General features: G+C 48.5%; 1 protein-coding gene across 4 annotated transcripts in view; it reads right to left on the reverse strand.

The window, feature by feature from the left end:
• Positions 1-14,208, reverse strand: part of cacna1c (calcium channel, voltage-dependent, L type, alpha 1C subunit) — a 200,912-nt gene that overhangs the window by 48,044 nt on the left and 138,660 nt on the right. For all 4 annotated transcript variants that reach the window (XM_072710105.1, XM_072710108.1, XM_072710107.1 and 1 more), the window contains 5 exons: positions 13,701-13,840; positions 13,280-13,441; positions 12,751-12,953; positions 10,108-10,211; positions 7,335-7,507 (listed from right to left, as the gene is read on the reverse strand). In XM_072710105.1, the coding sequence (XP_072566206.1) occupies positions 7,335-7,507; positions 10,108-10,211; positions 12,751-12,953; positions 13,280-13,441; positions 13,701-13,840 (782 nt within the window). The remainder of the gene's footprint in view (positions 1-7,334; positions 7,508-10,107; positions 10,212-12,750; positions 12,954-13,279; positions 13,442-13,700; positions 13,841-14,208) is intronic.

Consider the following 14,208-nt stretch of genomic DNA (forward strand, 5'->3'; position numbering starts at 1 on the left):
GTCGTAGATAGACAGAGGAACGGGAAAAAAAGAAATGTCTTCATTATTAGGCGCAGGCTTGTGACAGGTAGCTTTAAGGGAGAAGCTCAAAGGAGGAATTGCAGGAAAGCAACAGTGATTTATGAGGAAATGAATTACATGACAGTATTACTGATGGAGTCAAGGGTGGTCCTATTGATCTGTTTAGAGGTGGTTACATCGATTCCTTTAATCATCTGTGCTGTACATCCACAGGAGGCGTGAAACCATCATCCAAAAACCACACCTTCTGCCTTTGATACCTTCAAGATTGAAAACACTACACCAATAATACCTCCTGCCAGAACTGTGTGCCAATAACGCTGTTTGGAAGTGGTTTAATTACAAGGGTGTTACCATAACAACCTACACTAGCCTTCTCGCACTCCCTCAGGCCTGCTGCGCACCAAGGTGGATCTGCTTTATAGAATGGCCTTTTAGTCCCTCTTTCAGAGCATCACACAGAACATGCGAGACACTGAAGCATCACAATCTCAAAGTGGAACACCTGATCTTTATGGAACGGCCTTCGCATGTCCCTACAGTGCGCTAAAGGAAAACGGTGTACTTAAGGATTTGTGCAAATGTGGCGCCCTCCACCATGTTGTTCACTTCAACCGCAGCACAGAGACGACAACAACACATCTCCAATTGAAAAAAAATATCTGGAAAATGGAAGAAACATGCTCACTGTCCAGATATTTCCGGTGGTACTGCAGCAATTCAAGCAGATATCCCTCCTCTGGGTAATATTCAGAATACAGGGTATTCATGCAGGTCGCTATTCAGAATATTAATCCAGAGCATTAAATTTGTATCTTGAAACAAATTCAACATAGATGCCGAGTGACAGACATTCAGCTCTGTGGAGGATAAATGAAGGTGCAGAAGTATGGATGAGGACGTAGGTTCGATGCACGGAGGGGAGCGGCAGGAAGGAGGGATTGGCATGCGACTGCACACGCCTTACGAAGCATAGCTGCTTTTCTCTTCACAGCTTCCTGGATGTACTGTAAGCGGTGACTCTTCCCTGGAAACAGAGAGCACCCCTGAAAACGTGCACACACGTGTCCACACGCACCCAACAAGCACACGGAAAGATCACGCGCGCGAGCACAGACAACATTGTGAAGGTAGATATGGATGAAACAAAAATAATAATCTCATTGTTTTGCCGTTAGAACCATTAGACAAAAACCATTAAACAAACGTAAGTGCAAAATCCACTCGCTTATCCTATAAGGTTATAGTTTCTGGATGGCCTGGAATACATGGTACAAGGCTGGGGTAGAACAGCATGTCTTCGCACTGCAGGAGGAACCTGGAGTACCTGGAGAACATGCAAACTCCACACAGGGTGGGTGGGGGAAAACTGCAAACTCATTTGCTGAACTCAATCTTACGCTACACAGATGAGAGGCCAGGATGCTGCCGACGCTACTCTGTGCTGTTCAGCTTAAACTATAATCGTCTTTAACAGATTCCCCCAGCCCTGTCCTCGGGACCTCCAGACAGTCCACTTTCTTGTTACCTCCCAGGTGTCAATCAAGATCATCGAATATCAGGTACAGGTTTGTTGGGAGCAACAATGTGGACTGTCTGGGAGGTCTCCAAGGACTGAGTTGGGAACCAATGGTCATTGAAGTCCCACACAACTTCTCTACCAATCAGGTATTTATTTACACTCAAGATATATTGATAGCTGGGAGGAGATACTCAGGCAAAGCGAACCATACAAACGACACCTGTAGAGAGAGAGCGTGATGTGGAGGAGAGGGGTACAGACTGGGGGAGTCCCACGATACACAGCATCTGAGCTTACGGCTGCGAAGCGGATTAGCCTCAGCTGTCATCCCCCCACGCTCCTGTCCCAGGTCCTTAAACCCACGAAGGCCTGCGAAGATCCGCGGGAGGTGAGCCGAGAGCCCAGACGGCGGATTAAACATAGGCGCATCAACTAGACACCCATGAGAAGTTATAAGGAAGACAACGCCGTCCAAAAGTACTTTCACCGGAAACCTGGGATTGTCAAGTGCAGGGGAGATGCTGGGGAAGAAGAGTCATAGTGGATATCGATGTTTGAACCAAACCTCCTACTGACTCAAAGCATGTGATCCTATCTTCAGAACTGCCTTAGCGGAATCTCTCCCATCATCACTGAATTTCTTTGCACTTCTATATGCAAGGAATGCAAAATTTATACAGTGCGCAGAGTGAATATGTTAGTTGCGCCTCTTACAGGACAGACTTCCTGTTCCTGAGTCTAAGCAGAGGTGCAGTAATAGCCAGCTCGTTTCAGGCACCCGAACGCGACGGTCCGGCACAGAGACACGGAGGCACGCACACAGAGACACGCGCGCAGACTCGCACCTCACAGAGAGCGGCAAGCTGAAGGTCACAGGAGACACAGGACGGCCCACTGGAAGTCAACAAAGCGACAGAAGGGGTCTGCATCAGGCCCCGCCGACACAGCAGCACACAGACACACATGACGTGGGTGTTTACCATGGGTCTCACTGGAGTGACTAAACCAAGCAAACTTCCCCCTCTTCTTGTCAAGCAAGTCGGCCAAGGTGACTCCTTCCTCGAACAAGACGGGCAGGTGATTCAGCATCGTTAGTGAAGACACACAGCCAGAAATACACAATTATCACAGACACGTAACGTCAACGTCAAAAGCACGGGAGCACAGATACACAAACTCTCACAGAAGGATGACAAAAAACCTTCATACACACCTGCTTGTACTGCTGTAGCTTCAGGGAGGCAAACATTGTCATCACATAACACAAATCCATGTAAACCCCTGACCTGCACATACACACAGATGAAATACCTACAGCTGAACACTGTAGCCCCGAAAAATCAGCTGTCCCTATACTGGGTCATTCTCTCTCTTACAAAATACACACATAAAGGTTTGTAATTATATCTTTGTGGGGACCCTCCATTCATTTCTGTGACGACCTTAAACCATACCCAGCCCTGTGGTGGGAGTGTTCTTAAATTCCAGGACCCCCCCCCCCCCTCCAAGCCAGTAATAACACCTCCTCCCCAGCTAATCCCCTTCCTCCCCCCACCCTTCTATTGGCTGCTCTGTCCATTGCACCCAGCTCTTAGACTATATTCCCAGTCATGCTGCTTGTCTCCAGTCCCGCTGCATTTTCTCAATGTAAGCAGCGGCTAAGCTAAGCTAACGACCTGTGCCCCCCCCCCACCCCACAGCCCGACGGTCTTCCTTCCACCTGGAGTGTCTTAAACGGCAGGCAAGAGCGGACGTTTTCCAGAGGACCGCACTGCCCCTGCACCTCGTTCACCATCAGGTGGGTGCATCCACACACACACACACACACACACACACACACAAACAATGAAACAAAAAGCTCTGTGGAACAGATTGCTCTGATGAGAAGGACGTTTCAGCCACATGGTTCATGCATTTTACTTTGTCACCAATATGTGATACTGTGAAGGCTGCAGCACCGCTGCCAAATAAAGTCCTTGGCCTGGCTGCCATGTCCCACAGAGAGTGGGAACACAGAGGAGCCATAGAGAAAATGTGAAGAAAGGGAGGAACAAACGAATGAGCAATCAATAACCCCCAAACTACAGCGAAGCTAACGACAAACTCAGCCTGTAGGCTCCCTCAGTCTGTTCACATACAGTCCTGTTGGCCTATGATTGAGTCCGTCCTTCCTTCTCAAAGATTAACAAGAGATGGACAACCCTCATGACCTGGGACACCAGCTGCTCACACAAGCAGTCACGCCATCCCCCGTCTCTGCTACAGCAAGCTCACGAGAACATCTCAGAGCAGAACCATGACATGGTGCTATGCAAATTACTGCCATGCCCTCTATGAATGCCAAAGACTGGACGCCTTCAGAGAATATAACACAAAATGCGGTCGAAATCCCTTCTTATTCACAGCTTCCGTTCCATGTGTAAGCCATGTAGGAAGCAGGAGTATGGAGGACATATAAATAATAATAAACATCCCTGCCAACCTAACACGACTACAGATGCATCGGATTAACGCAAGATTAATATGCTGCAGCTTTGAATACCATGCTTAGTCTTCAATAAACAGCACCAAGATTATGCCTGCAATTTCACTCTAGGGGTTGGTCTATTGTTTATTTTAAATTTCTAGCAATGTCTAGATCGGGGCATGACACCTCAGCAGCTGATTGGCTCCTCCGCGGTAGTAGACCAAAGCCTATGACGGCCAGCAGATCAAGCTGTAATACCCAGCTGAACCTCTAGATGGAGCCCTGCCAACACCATGCTTCGGTTTCCCTTCTGACGCCTTCCCCGGGGAATTCAGTCAGGTTCTCAGGCCTGTCAGCCTTGCTCCTTTCCCCACTTTGGCACATGCCATTATTCACCATGATGACCTTGTTATGAACCTGTAACGACAGAGCTTCGGGCAAGGACGAGCATCCTCTAAAGCAGAGACGTAAGAACAGCACCGAACGTCGCGCTCTCATAGACATCGACGTCAGCGTCTTTACTGTAGTGTTAAATGGACAGAAGCAGCCTGGCAGAGCGGGATGCTAAACATCCACTGGGACAATCCTGAATCGGGCACCATTATCTATCTTCAGGCTCCTCCACTTCACTCATTGCCTTCTGTGCTTCCACTGAACCGGCACCTCTGCTGTCTCCCCCAGCACCCTCTCCCGCCCTGACCGGCACCGGCTCGCACCAAGGCGGCTGCTGTCAGACTCGGCCGAAGGTGCAGCCGTCGTCAGAGTGACGGTGGGAATGGTGGTGCTCACCATAGTCCCTAGCTATCTTTCCACAAAGGCTGGGATAAATCAGACCACAAAAAGACCACACCACTCTATGTCACTAGGTTGTTTTCCTCGAGCTCCCCCAGTCCTCCTTGTCTCTGCTTTCCTCATCATCCCAGCCAGGAGCACCTCTCTCCTGGAGCCACAGTGCTGAGCACCCCCCACACTCCAAGCTCGGGGCTGCTGGCTTATGTTTCTTACCCAGTTTTTCAGACGCTGCCTGGCTCAGTTCGCACGGGCTGAGCGCTGAGACAATACCGGGCACCGATTGGCTGAGAGGGTGATCCTGTGACACTCCTCCACACGGACACGCCACAGACGCATGTTACCCTTCATAAGGGTGATTTCCTCAAACTCAGTGAAAAAAAAAACCTTGAAAAACAGTAAACATGTATAATAATCAAAATAAGTTTCAGAGACATTACGGTTTATAAATAAAAACAAAATAAATACGTAAAAAAATATTTGCTATATAATGATGTTATTATCATCGTGGGGACGTTTACTGAAAACAGAAAAACAGCCACGGTCCGGCACCAATCTCAGGACCTTGAGTTCAGCTCTCAGGCTTGGCCACAGTCAGCAGCCGTAATTCAGATTAAATGACAAAGAAAAACAAAGAGTGACAAAGAGTCACCCAGGCAAAAAGCACCCCTGATCTCGAAAAGAGAATGTAAAACGAAAATCTCACAGTCGGGTTTTTCAGTGGTCAAAACCGCCGGTTCTGCACACAAAGCATTCAAAGAGTCTTGCAAGAAACAGCAGCATCACCCAATCCACTCTCACTTTCCTCTGGTCCTTGAACCATTTGCTCCGAATGGGTGAGGCCACAGACAACTAGGGCACTGGTCCAGGTCCGCAGAGAGCAGAAAAGTCCTAATTAATGTAGAAAGTCCTGCCCGAATCCAGGAGCCCTTCTACTGTACTTCAGCTCTGACGTTAGCAGAACAGGACCCCTTAAGCTGTTGACTCCACGCACTGGCACAGCATGAGTTATCAAAAACTAAGTCATAACAGAGAAGAAGACAGCAAAAAAATACCCGACAGGACCCGATAAAGACCTGCAATGCTTCCACCCTGCCAGCTTGATAAGGCTGCACCTACATTAACCCTCCGAGTAATAAAACACCCGCAGATACACCAAGTACCCAGAAATGCTACTTTGGTGTTGGAGCCGGCTTTAAGATCTACGGGCCGCAGCATCCGACCGGCTCTCTTTAACAACTTACAATGTCAGCACTGAGAGAGGCCTAAATTAAATTAGGAAAATGATCAGCTCAATCCAGTGCTTAGGTAGCATGAAGATGTTACGCATCAGGATTCGGATCGAAGAATCCCGGTCTGGATGCACCTCACAGGACAAATACGCACTCAAACACACACTCTGTGTCTGCTATCATCATCTCTGTGTGGAGTCTATGAACACAAAGAGCTGACTCTATCCCTCACTGAAGGCTCATCAGCTGGGGCCAGCAGAGGTAGGGGCAAGAAAATCCACACTCTCCCAAAATCAAAATATCCAAAGGCTTCCTGAAGTATGCCACTGACACTACGGCCTCACCCTGCACCCCTCCCTGGATGGTGCTCAGGCTGATTTAAAGAAGCGTCAGACCCAATTCTCGGACAGTACACCTGGCACTATGAGTCATCTTAAGGCACCCTTAACTGACCCAAATATGGTGCCCGGCTCCATATTGAGCGAGGGTGAGCCAGACGAGGGGCTTTCAGGTTCCCCCTCGCATTCCACGACGAAGGATAACTAACAGCTGCCGGCACGGTGCGGAAAGACGGGCCTTCAGATCAATCCCCCCCCCTCGCTTAAGTCCATTACACCTCCTGGGGTGATCGGTACAGGACGTGATGGGGTGCGGAACAAGCAGAGCTCTCTGAGAGCGCTGCAGAAACACGGAGCAGCCCTGCCTCTCTGCCCAGCGGGGGTAAGACACAAGCGAGTGCCATATGCTACAAAGTTGCTCTGACTGAGGACCTCGGCCTGTCCGACCGCTGTGCAGAACCATTAGGACACAATGAGAAATGAAAATGAAGTTAGCACAGCCTGTCTGTGTGTGTACCTCGCGTTCAATTGTATATACTGACCATAGTGTTTCGTATATTAGACTATGTCAATACTCATGCACAGGGCAGTGTCGGAGGGTACATGTCAATATTTTAGTCATAGTGGGTATGTGGGGGGGGGGGGGGGCGTGTCCACCGCAGGCTTGTTGCCACGGTACATTTCACTGCTGTGATTAACATAGCAACGCCGCCGTTTACAGCTGTCCCAACAGACACACAAATAAATGGGCCTGACGTGAAACTGTTAGCAGAAATCGATATCCCATAGACGGCGTAGAAACAGGATGAAAGCAGTAGTCAGAGCATATTATTGTCTCAAAGTCACTGGGGCCGTACCATCATCGCGAGAAGGGGGGTATAGTAGCCTATTGACCACTCAGCCACACACATATACATACCCTCACGCATGTGCATCCCCTCGCCTCCCCCCACAGCGGTACTCACGGTTCCTGGGCTTGTCCTCATCCAGCCCCTCTTCTTCATTCTCAGGGTCGATGTCTTCAGCCTGGGTGATCCAGTCCAGGTAGCCCTTCAGGTCCTCCTCCAGCTGCTGTTTCTCTCTCAGCTTCTGGAAGTCGCCCCGAGCCTTGGCCTTCTCTCGCTCCTTGGAGAACTCGCTGAACCCCGCAGAGGACGGGGGAGCAGGGGACAAAAACGGAAGAGCGAGGAGGCAGGACAGGGGAAAGACAGGTGGACAGATGGGAGAACGGAGACAGAGAGAAACCTGAGTAAAGGTTCGCCGACAACGGGAGAGATCAACAGACAACTGGCAAAGTTCTACGGCGGTTTTCTGTCAGGAATGAGAGACGGAGCCTGACTATCAACACTGACAGAACAGGAAGGATCTGAAGAGTGACAGGAGGTGAGGGCATGCGAGCTGTGTATGTGTATATGCACCTCGGCCCTGCAGCCACACAGAAGTGGGCGGAGCCAAATACACGTGCTGACCAGGCCCTCAATCACGTGTGGGGAGAGTGTTTATACTCTCTGCTGCTGGCCGAAATGAAACGTGCGAAAAACAGCTGCATTGCATAAAGCCCGGCATCTTCTGACCAATGAATAATGCAAAACATGCTAATTTATTCAAAACATATGCAATGACCAAGAATGAGGTGCCGAAAATGGTGAATGAAGATGAAATGCAGTTCTGATGTCCTTCTGCAGTGCAAAGATGTGCAGCAGTGTTTCTAAAATGCTGATGTGGGTAGGAAAGGTGCTAGACTGCCTGCTACAGAGAAGCATGTAGTAGGACATTAGAGAAGGGCAGATAGGCTCTGTGCTGGGCGACATCACTCTCTCTGCCACCTCCAACAAAGGGCCAGATTACAGGCAAAGTCAGGTGTCAGGCCCGAGAGCATCCATTAGAGTGGACAGTAGACAGAGTGATGTGACCTGGGTGAACGGCAAGAGCCAACGTACTTCCATTTCAATTAACCTGTGAACGTGGCTTGACGGCACTTAAGGTTCACTGATTTTGAACTGTTCCACAATGCGGTTTGGGACATGCAAGGCTGGGAGGGTCTCAAGCACATGGATAACACTTGGAAAGAGATGAGCAGGTATGACATCAGACATGCCAGAAACAAAGTGTGATGGCGTCTAAATGGAGAGACAAAAGATAAAAGGTACGAAGCACGACAGGTAAGAAGCATGAGCCTCTTACTGAAGTTCGAGAGAACAAATGCCATTTCCAGTAGAATAAAAACAACCGATAATGGCACTGTCCTCTACTGACGGCTAATCCCATTTACAGGCGAGAAATTTACGACGTACACTGACAATTACTGTGACAAGTGTTTACTCAGGTTTTGAGGAGTGCATTTCCATCTTTTCAGCTCGCCTACATGACTGAGCTCTCGTGTGCATGTAAAGGACGGGCGTTTTGTAGTGAAGAAGGAAGGAACCAAAAATAAAACGTCATGTTCTTACCCGCTCAGCACACCAAGAACTAAGTTAAGAACAAAAAAAGACCCTATGATGATTAATGTGACAAAATAGATCCATGGCCACGTATTCCCTATGGCGTCATTGACCTGTGAAGATGGAGCAATGATTAGTGTGCATGAAGCAAGCAGATCAACAAGACTCCACCGGGCGTGACCTTTTGACCCCTGCTCTTGTGCTTCTACTTCCCATCCTACGAGCCCGCGCATTCCAACTCCAGAAACACACACTTGTGATATTCTGTCTATGGTTGGTCATTAGACAAAGTAAAAACAGACGAGAATGAGAACTTTAGTAGCACTGGAATCAATAAATAAATGTATGTTCACTGGAATGTTGCACAGAGTTGACATCGTGGCTTAACTACTTTAGGCCAACTCAAGCTTACCTGATCCCTTTGTATCATGGAGATAAACAGGACTGAGGCAACACGGGCACTGCCCCCAGCTGAAAACTGATTGGCTGCCGGGGTGCCCCCTCCCCTGTCATGTGTCGATTCAAAATACTGTATACCATTGGCTAATGATAAGGTTCACCCCTCTGTATGAATTATTACGTCTCTTTCACCCTCCTACAATTGGACTTGCTCAGCACGGTGAAAGAATTTTGCATCTACAGCAAGGGGAAACCAATAGCTACTTCACGACGGCGTCCTCACACCGCCACGGGGCTAAAGCCGCCCAGAACAACAGATGAGAGTGATGAGTGATCACCGTACTCTACAGCATCCATTGGTCTCCATTGGGCCAAATTCAAAACAACTCTGAGCTTAACTGGATCGAATCTGTGGAACAGCTGTCAGTTATGCATTGGTTACGTGTCCGCTACAGCGAAGCATGGAGATCATCGCTCAGAACGGAACATGGATGATCGCATTGCTATGACATGCGATGGGCGAAATGAGGTTTTGCTTTCAAAGACAAGGAGGAGGTAGGAGGAATCTGACACCCAGATGGGGCCTCCACCTTTGACCAACCAGTGCTGATAAACTGGTAAGATTAATAAATATTGGGAAGTGTGGTCTCTGGATTGGAGCGCCCACCCCAATTAATGGTAATTGGTGTTTTTTTTTTTTCAAATCGGCATTTCGGCAAATGAACCCGGGCCGATCATACATTACACCCACCTGCTCCCCCCTACTCATTCTCCAAATGCCCTCTCTGCTGGCATGTATTGTTTTCCTGCCATGACCCAGTTCTGACACTTCTCCGGTCCCGCCCGCTGCTCTCTGGAGTCTTGCTGTCTGGTCAATTAACACAAGTGGCTTCCTTACCCGCTCAACACCCCCAGAACCAGATTTAGTACGAAAAAGGATCCGAAGATGACCAGACTGACAAAATACACCCAGGGAAGCTCATAGCCCATAGCGTCCTGCATCTGAAAGATGGAAGGAAGATTTAGAAAGAGAAAAGGCGGGAAAGGACAGGACAGGGGAGGGGAGGGGAGAGGAAAAGAAGCAGAGGTGTTTCGGCACATCAGCGAGCAAGCAAACCTGCTTGGGTCTGTTACAGAGGCCTTTTGACGGGGGCTGGCATGGTGCCCTTTAAAACGGGGATGGGGGCAGGGGGGTGAGAGTGATCTGGACATGGAAAAGAACAGCATCCCTCTGCATACAAACAGCAATGTTCCCCAGGAAAAAATAAATAAACTGACACAAGGCCTAACCGGAGGAATACCGATGCAGAAGCCCTGTGCTTGTAACCTTGGACAGACATCAAGAGGCTGTACCAGTTACGGCGGCTTCGTTATCCGGCGCTCAGCGTTCAAAGGAGCTTCCTCTGTGCACACAAAGGCACGAGAATGGCCTGTCAGAATGGCGCCACTGTCACGGAGGCAGCTCTCTCACACACGACCGCCTCTATTCTCATGCTTCCAGCATGTGCCCCCCCCCCCCCCCCCGAGAGATTACTGGTCGTGGTATCTGTGTCTGTCAGCTATTCCCTTCTGGGTCTGACCTCTCCAAGGTCAGACTGTCACTTGGGGTTCACAAACCAATACTGAGATATATAATTATCCAACAGGAAATTGCTCCAAAACACACATCATAAGTCATAAGTTCAATAAATGCATGCTAATTTCCCTCCAAAAATAAATTATTCATTTATACTCAATATATTTTGGGTAATTGTTACATATATTATTAATATGCACATTCACATATGTGTGAAATGGCCAGTATAAAAAAAAAGGTGATAAGCAATCCTCCCCTGCCCCCTCCTCTCGGAGAATTGCTGACATCATACAAATATGGCTGCCACATACTAAATCTGTGCCATATGGTCTCCCTTATGGGGGGGCTCCCCCTCCCATAAAACGCAGTAGGCCTACTACGCTCCAGAATCCGTTTCGCTGCCCCCAGAAAAAAGACCTCACGTGTGACCCAGAGAGAGGGAAGCAAACGTGACAGAGGGGGAAAGGAGGAGAAGAAGCAGACAGTGCCTGGCCGTCCCCACGGCGACGGCGTGCAGCGCCGGCTAAATGCGCACAACTGCTGGTGCTCAGGATGTGCCTTTGGTCTGTCACTCAGCGTAACGACGCTGCCACAGGGCCCCGGTGGCTTCTGGGTACTCGCGCTTAAAGCACTTCCCAGAATCCCATGTACAAAACGGGGCATCCGAGCTCTTTGAGCGCAAAGCAAATAAAATTAGATGCTGGAATGCATCTGTTGTAGAACATCAGTTGTGGGAGAAGGCTGTAATAACCAATTTATCATTAATTGGTGATTCTATTAACTGTTAATTGCCAGCGCTTTAAATCTGCGCACGCTCAAGTGCTTGGCGAAAACGCAAGACTGCGCCGGCAGCAGATAAATAGTCCATAAAAGAGAAAAGAATGACATTACTTCAGCCATAATCTTTATACTACCTTTGCAACTGAAGTCATAGACAATAAATTTATTACATGCAGCAGAGATTAATTTATTCACTCATTTTGAAACATATTCGCAGTTGACGTTTTAATGCGCGGCTTGAATTTAGGAGATCAGCTACGGAGTCTGTTCTGAACATGAGCTCTTTGAGAAGCCAGCGTCCAGTGTCTTGACAGTGGTTGCTTTACTGTGATAATACATTCAGACACGCAAAGGACCACATTCTGGCCATAAGCAGCAAAAGACATTAATCTGAATGGGCTCTGTAGTTGAAATAAACCATTCAACCCTTACTCTTAATTTGGGTAGTTTTTATGCAGAATAGCACTATAATTTATCACAGTTATATACTCAAGTATCTGTGACTGCATTCAAAGCATCGTGTGAATGCACAGATAATGCAATTTATAGATATTTACAGTGCCATTATGTTTGGTGGTGCATGTTTGTCTTTTCCTGAGCCCAAGTGTGTTTAGAGCGTATTGTTGCTGTCTGATGAAAACCATGTATGTCCACTTTTTGAATTGCGACTTTTTACTATAGATGGAATGTGCCCATTCTCCTCGTCAACTGATAGCTTTGACATCAAATCGTCCGATGAAAACATGCCATCCATTTAAGTACTATTTACGTTCGCACTAGTTAGCATTTGTATTCATGAGGGTCGTTAGTATGGAGTACTTCATACCACTAGTTTACTTATTGTCGACAGTTAGATAGCTAGCTAACTAGCATTGTTAATCCTGAAGATAAAGCAAGATATGTTTGTATCTTACTGACTGGCATATTTGCCTTAGGACAACAACCCAAGTAAGTCCATTAAAAACATTAAACACTGATGGCTGGGTACAGACAGGCTTCTATTTGTGGTGCTAAGGGTGTTCTTTTAGGGTTATTTCCTATCGCAGTTTCCGAGAAAATGCATTGTTTACGTCCCTGAAATAACGCATTTTTGGAGTCATGGTTTTCTCATCGGACAGCGCCGATACGCCCTTCTGCATTCCTAGTGCAGGGTTCTGTGGCACAGCATGCTGGGCTCCGACTCACCCAGTACAGCACGTCAGTCCAGCCCTCCATGGTGATGCACTGAAAGACAGTCAGCATCGCAAAGGCGAAGTTGTCAAAGTTGGTGATGCCGTTGTTGGGTCCATCCCAGCCCGACTCGCACTTTGTGGTGTTCTGGGGGTTGCAGTGCCTCCCGTTGGCGTGCTGGGGGGCGCACGGTTCGGGTCTCTCCTCCAACAGATGACCTGATCATGCAGACACAGGCGTCACCCCACTCCGAGCCACAAGAGGGCAATATGAGCGGCACGCGCACTCGCGAAAGTTCCATTATCGCCACATTAATGGAAGATGTTTATCGAAATAATCTCAGTCAATCCTGGTCATGCTTAGTAAAACTTTTTAAATGACCATTTGCACAACGTTTACTCCACCTCCTGGAGACACAGGCAGCAGCTACAGTGATTTAAATCGTGGCAGTAAACAAATGCTCAGAGAGAAGGAGACATTGTGTTTCCTTTTTAGGGTCCAGGTGATAGACAGACAAAGGGCTCCAACAGGCAGAAGAGCTTACCCAGCTTCCCGTCCCGGTGGTGGAAGCAGGTGCGATGCATCTTGCCCATAAACAGCTCCAGGCCGATGATGGCATAGATGATGATGACGAAGAGGACAAGGAGGGCAATGTGCAGTAGGGGAACCATGGCTTTGATGATGGAGTTGAGCACCACCTGGAGGCCTGGAGGTGGTATCGCGGGCACACGTACAAACACACATGAGCACACCATGGAAATACACACGCACGCAGACAAGTGAAAATAGCAAAACTGTGTCAATAACCATTGGTGAGGGTTTTTTATTCAAATTTAAGTGGTAAAGGGCTGGAGGGCTTGATTCCATGATGATAGTGATATGATGACACTATGATGATAATGGTAGTTTGTTCCCCAATACCCCCAACGCCCCCACCCCATCCCCCCAATCGGAGAGGCACTCACTGGGCACGCCGGACACAAGTCTCAGGGGCCGGAGCACCCGGAATGCCCGCAGCGCCTTCACGTCGAAGCCCGCTGCCTTCCCACCGATGGGCGTGCCCCCCGCCTCTTTGGTGGCTTGTTCCAAAATGGCACTAAAAAGCCTGATGGGCACAGAAGAGAAGGAGGGGAGACATGTTGTTGAAAACCGCTGAACAGAAGGAAAAGGTCAGAAACAGAACAGAATTAACGCTAGAGTTTCCTCCTGCATGGGCGGGGGGTGGGGGGGTATGGGGGGGGATGTTAGCATGGGACATTCCAATGATTTCAGATTAATCCATGGCAGCAGCATCACACCGAAGCAGCCAATGGGAAGCTCTGGCTTGACTGATCCTACATTGTACTCATCACTCCCTCAGCTAGACAAAGCAGTTTTGGATAGTGCCACTCCAAGGGTGTTCGGGGCCTGTTTCATGTGGCACAGATCACAAGGGAGATGTTTCCAACAGAAAAGTCGAAACACATGTTTGAA

This window comes from Paramormyrops kingsleyae, chromosome 3 (assembly GCF_048594095.1).
Source record: "Paramormyrops kingsleyae isolate MSU_618 chromosome 3, PKINGS_0.4, whole genome shotgun sequence".
NCBI lineage: Eukaryota > Metazoa > Chordata > Actinopteri > Osteoglossiformes > Mormyridae > Paramormyrops > Paramormyrops kingsleyae.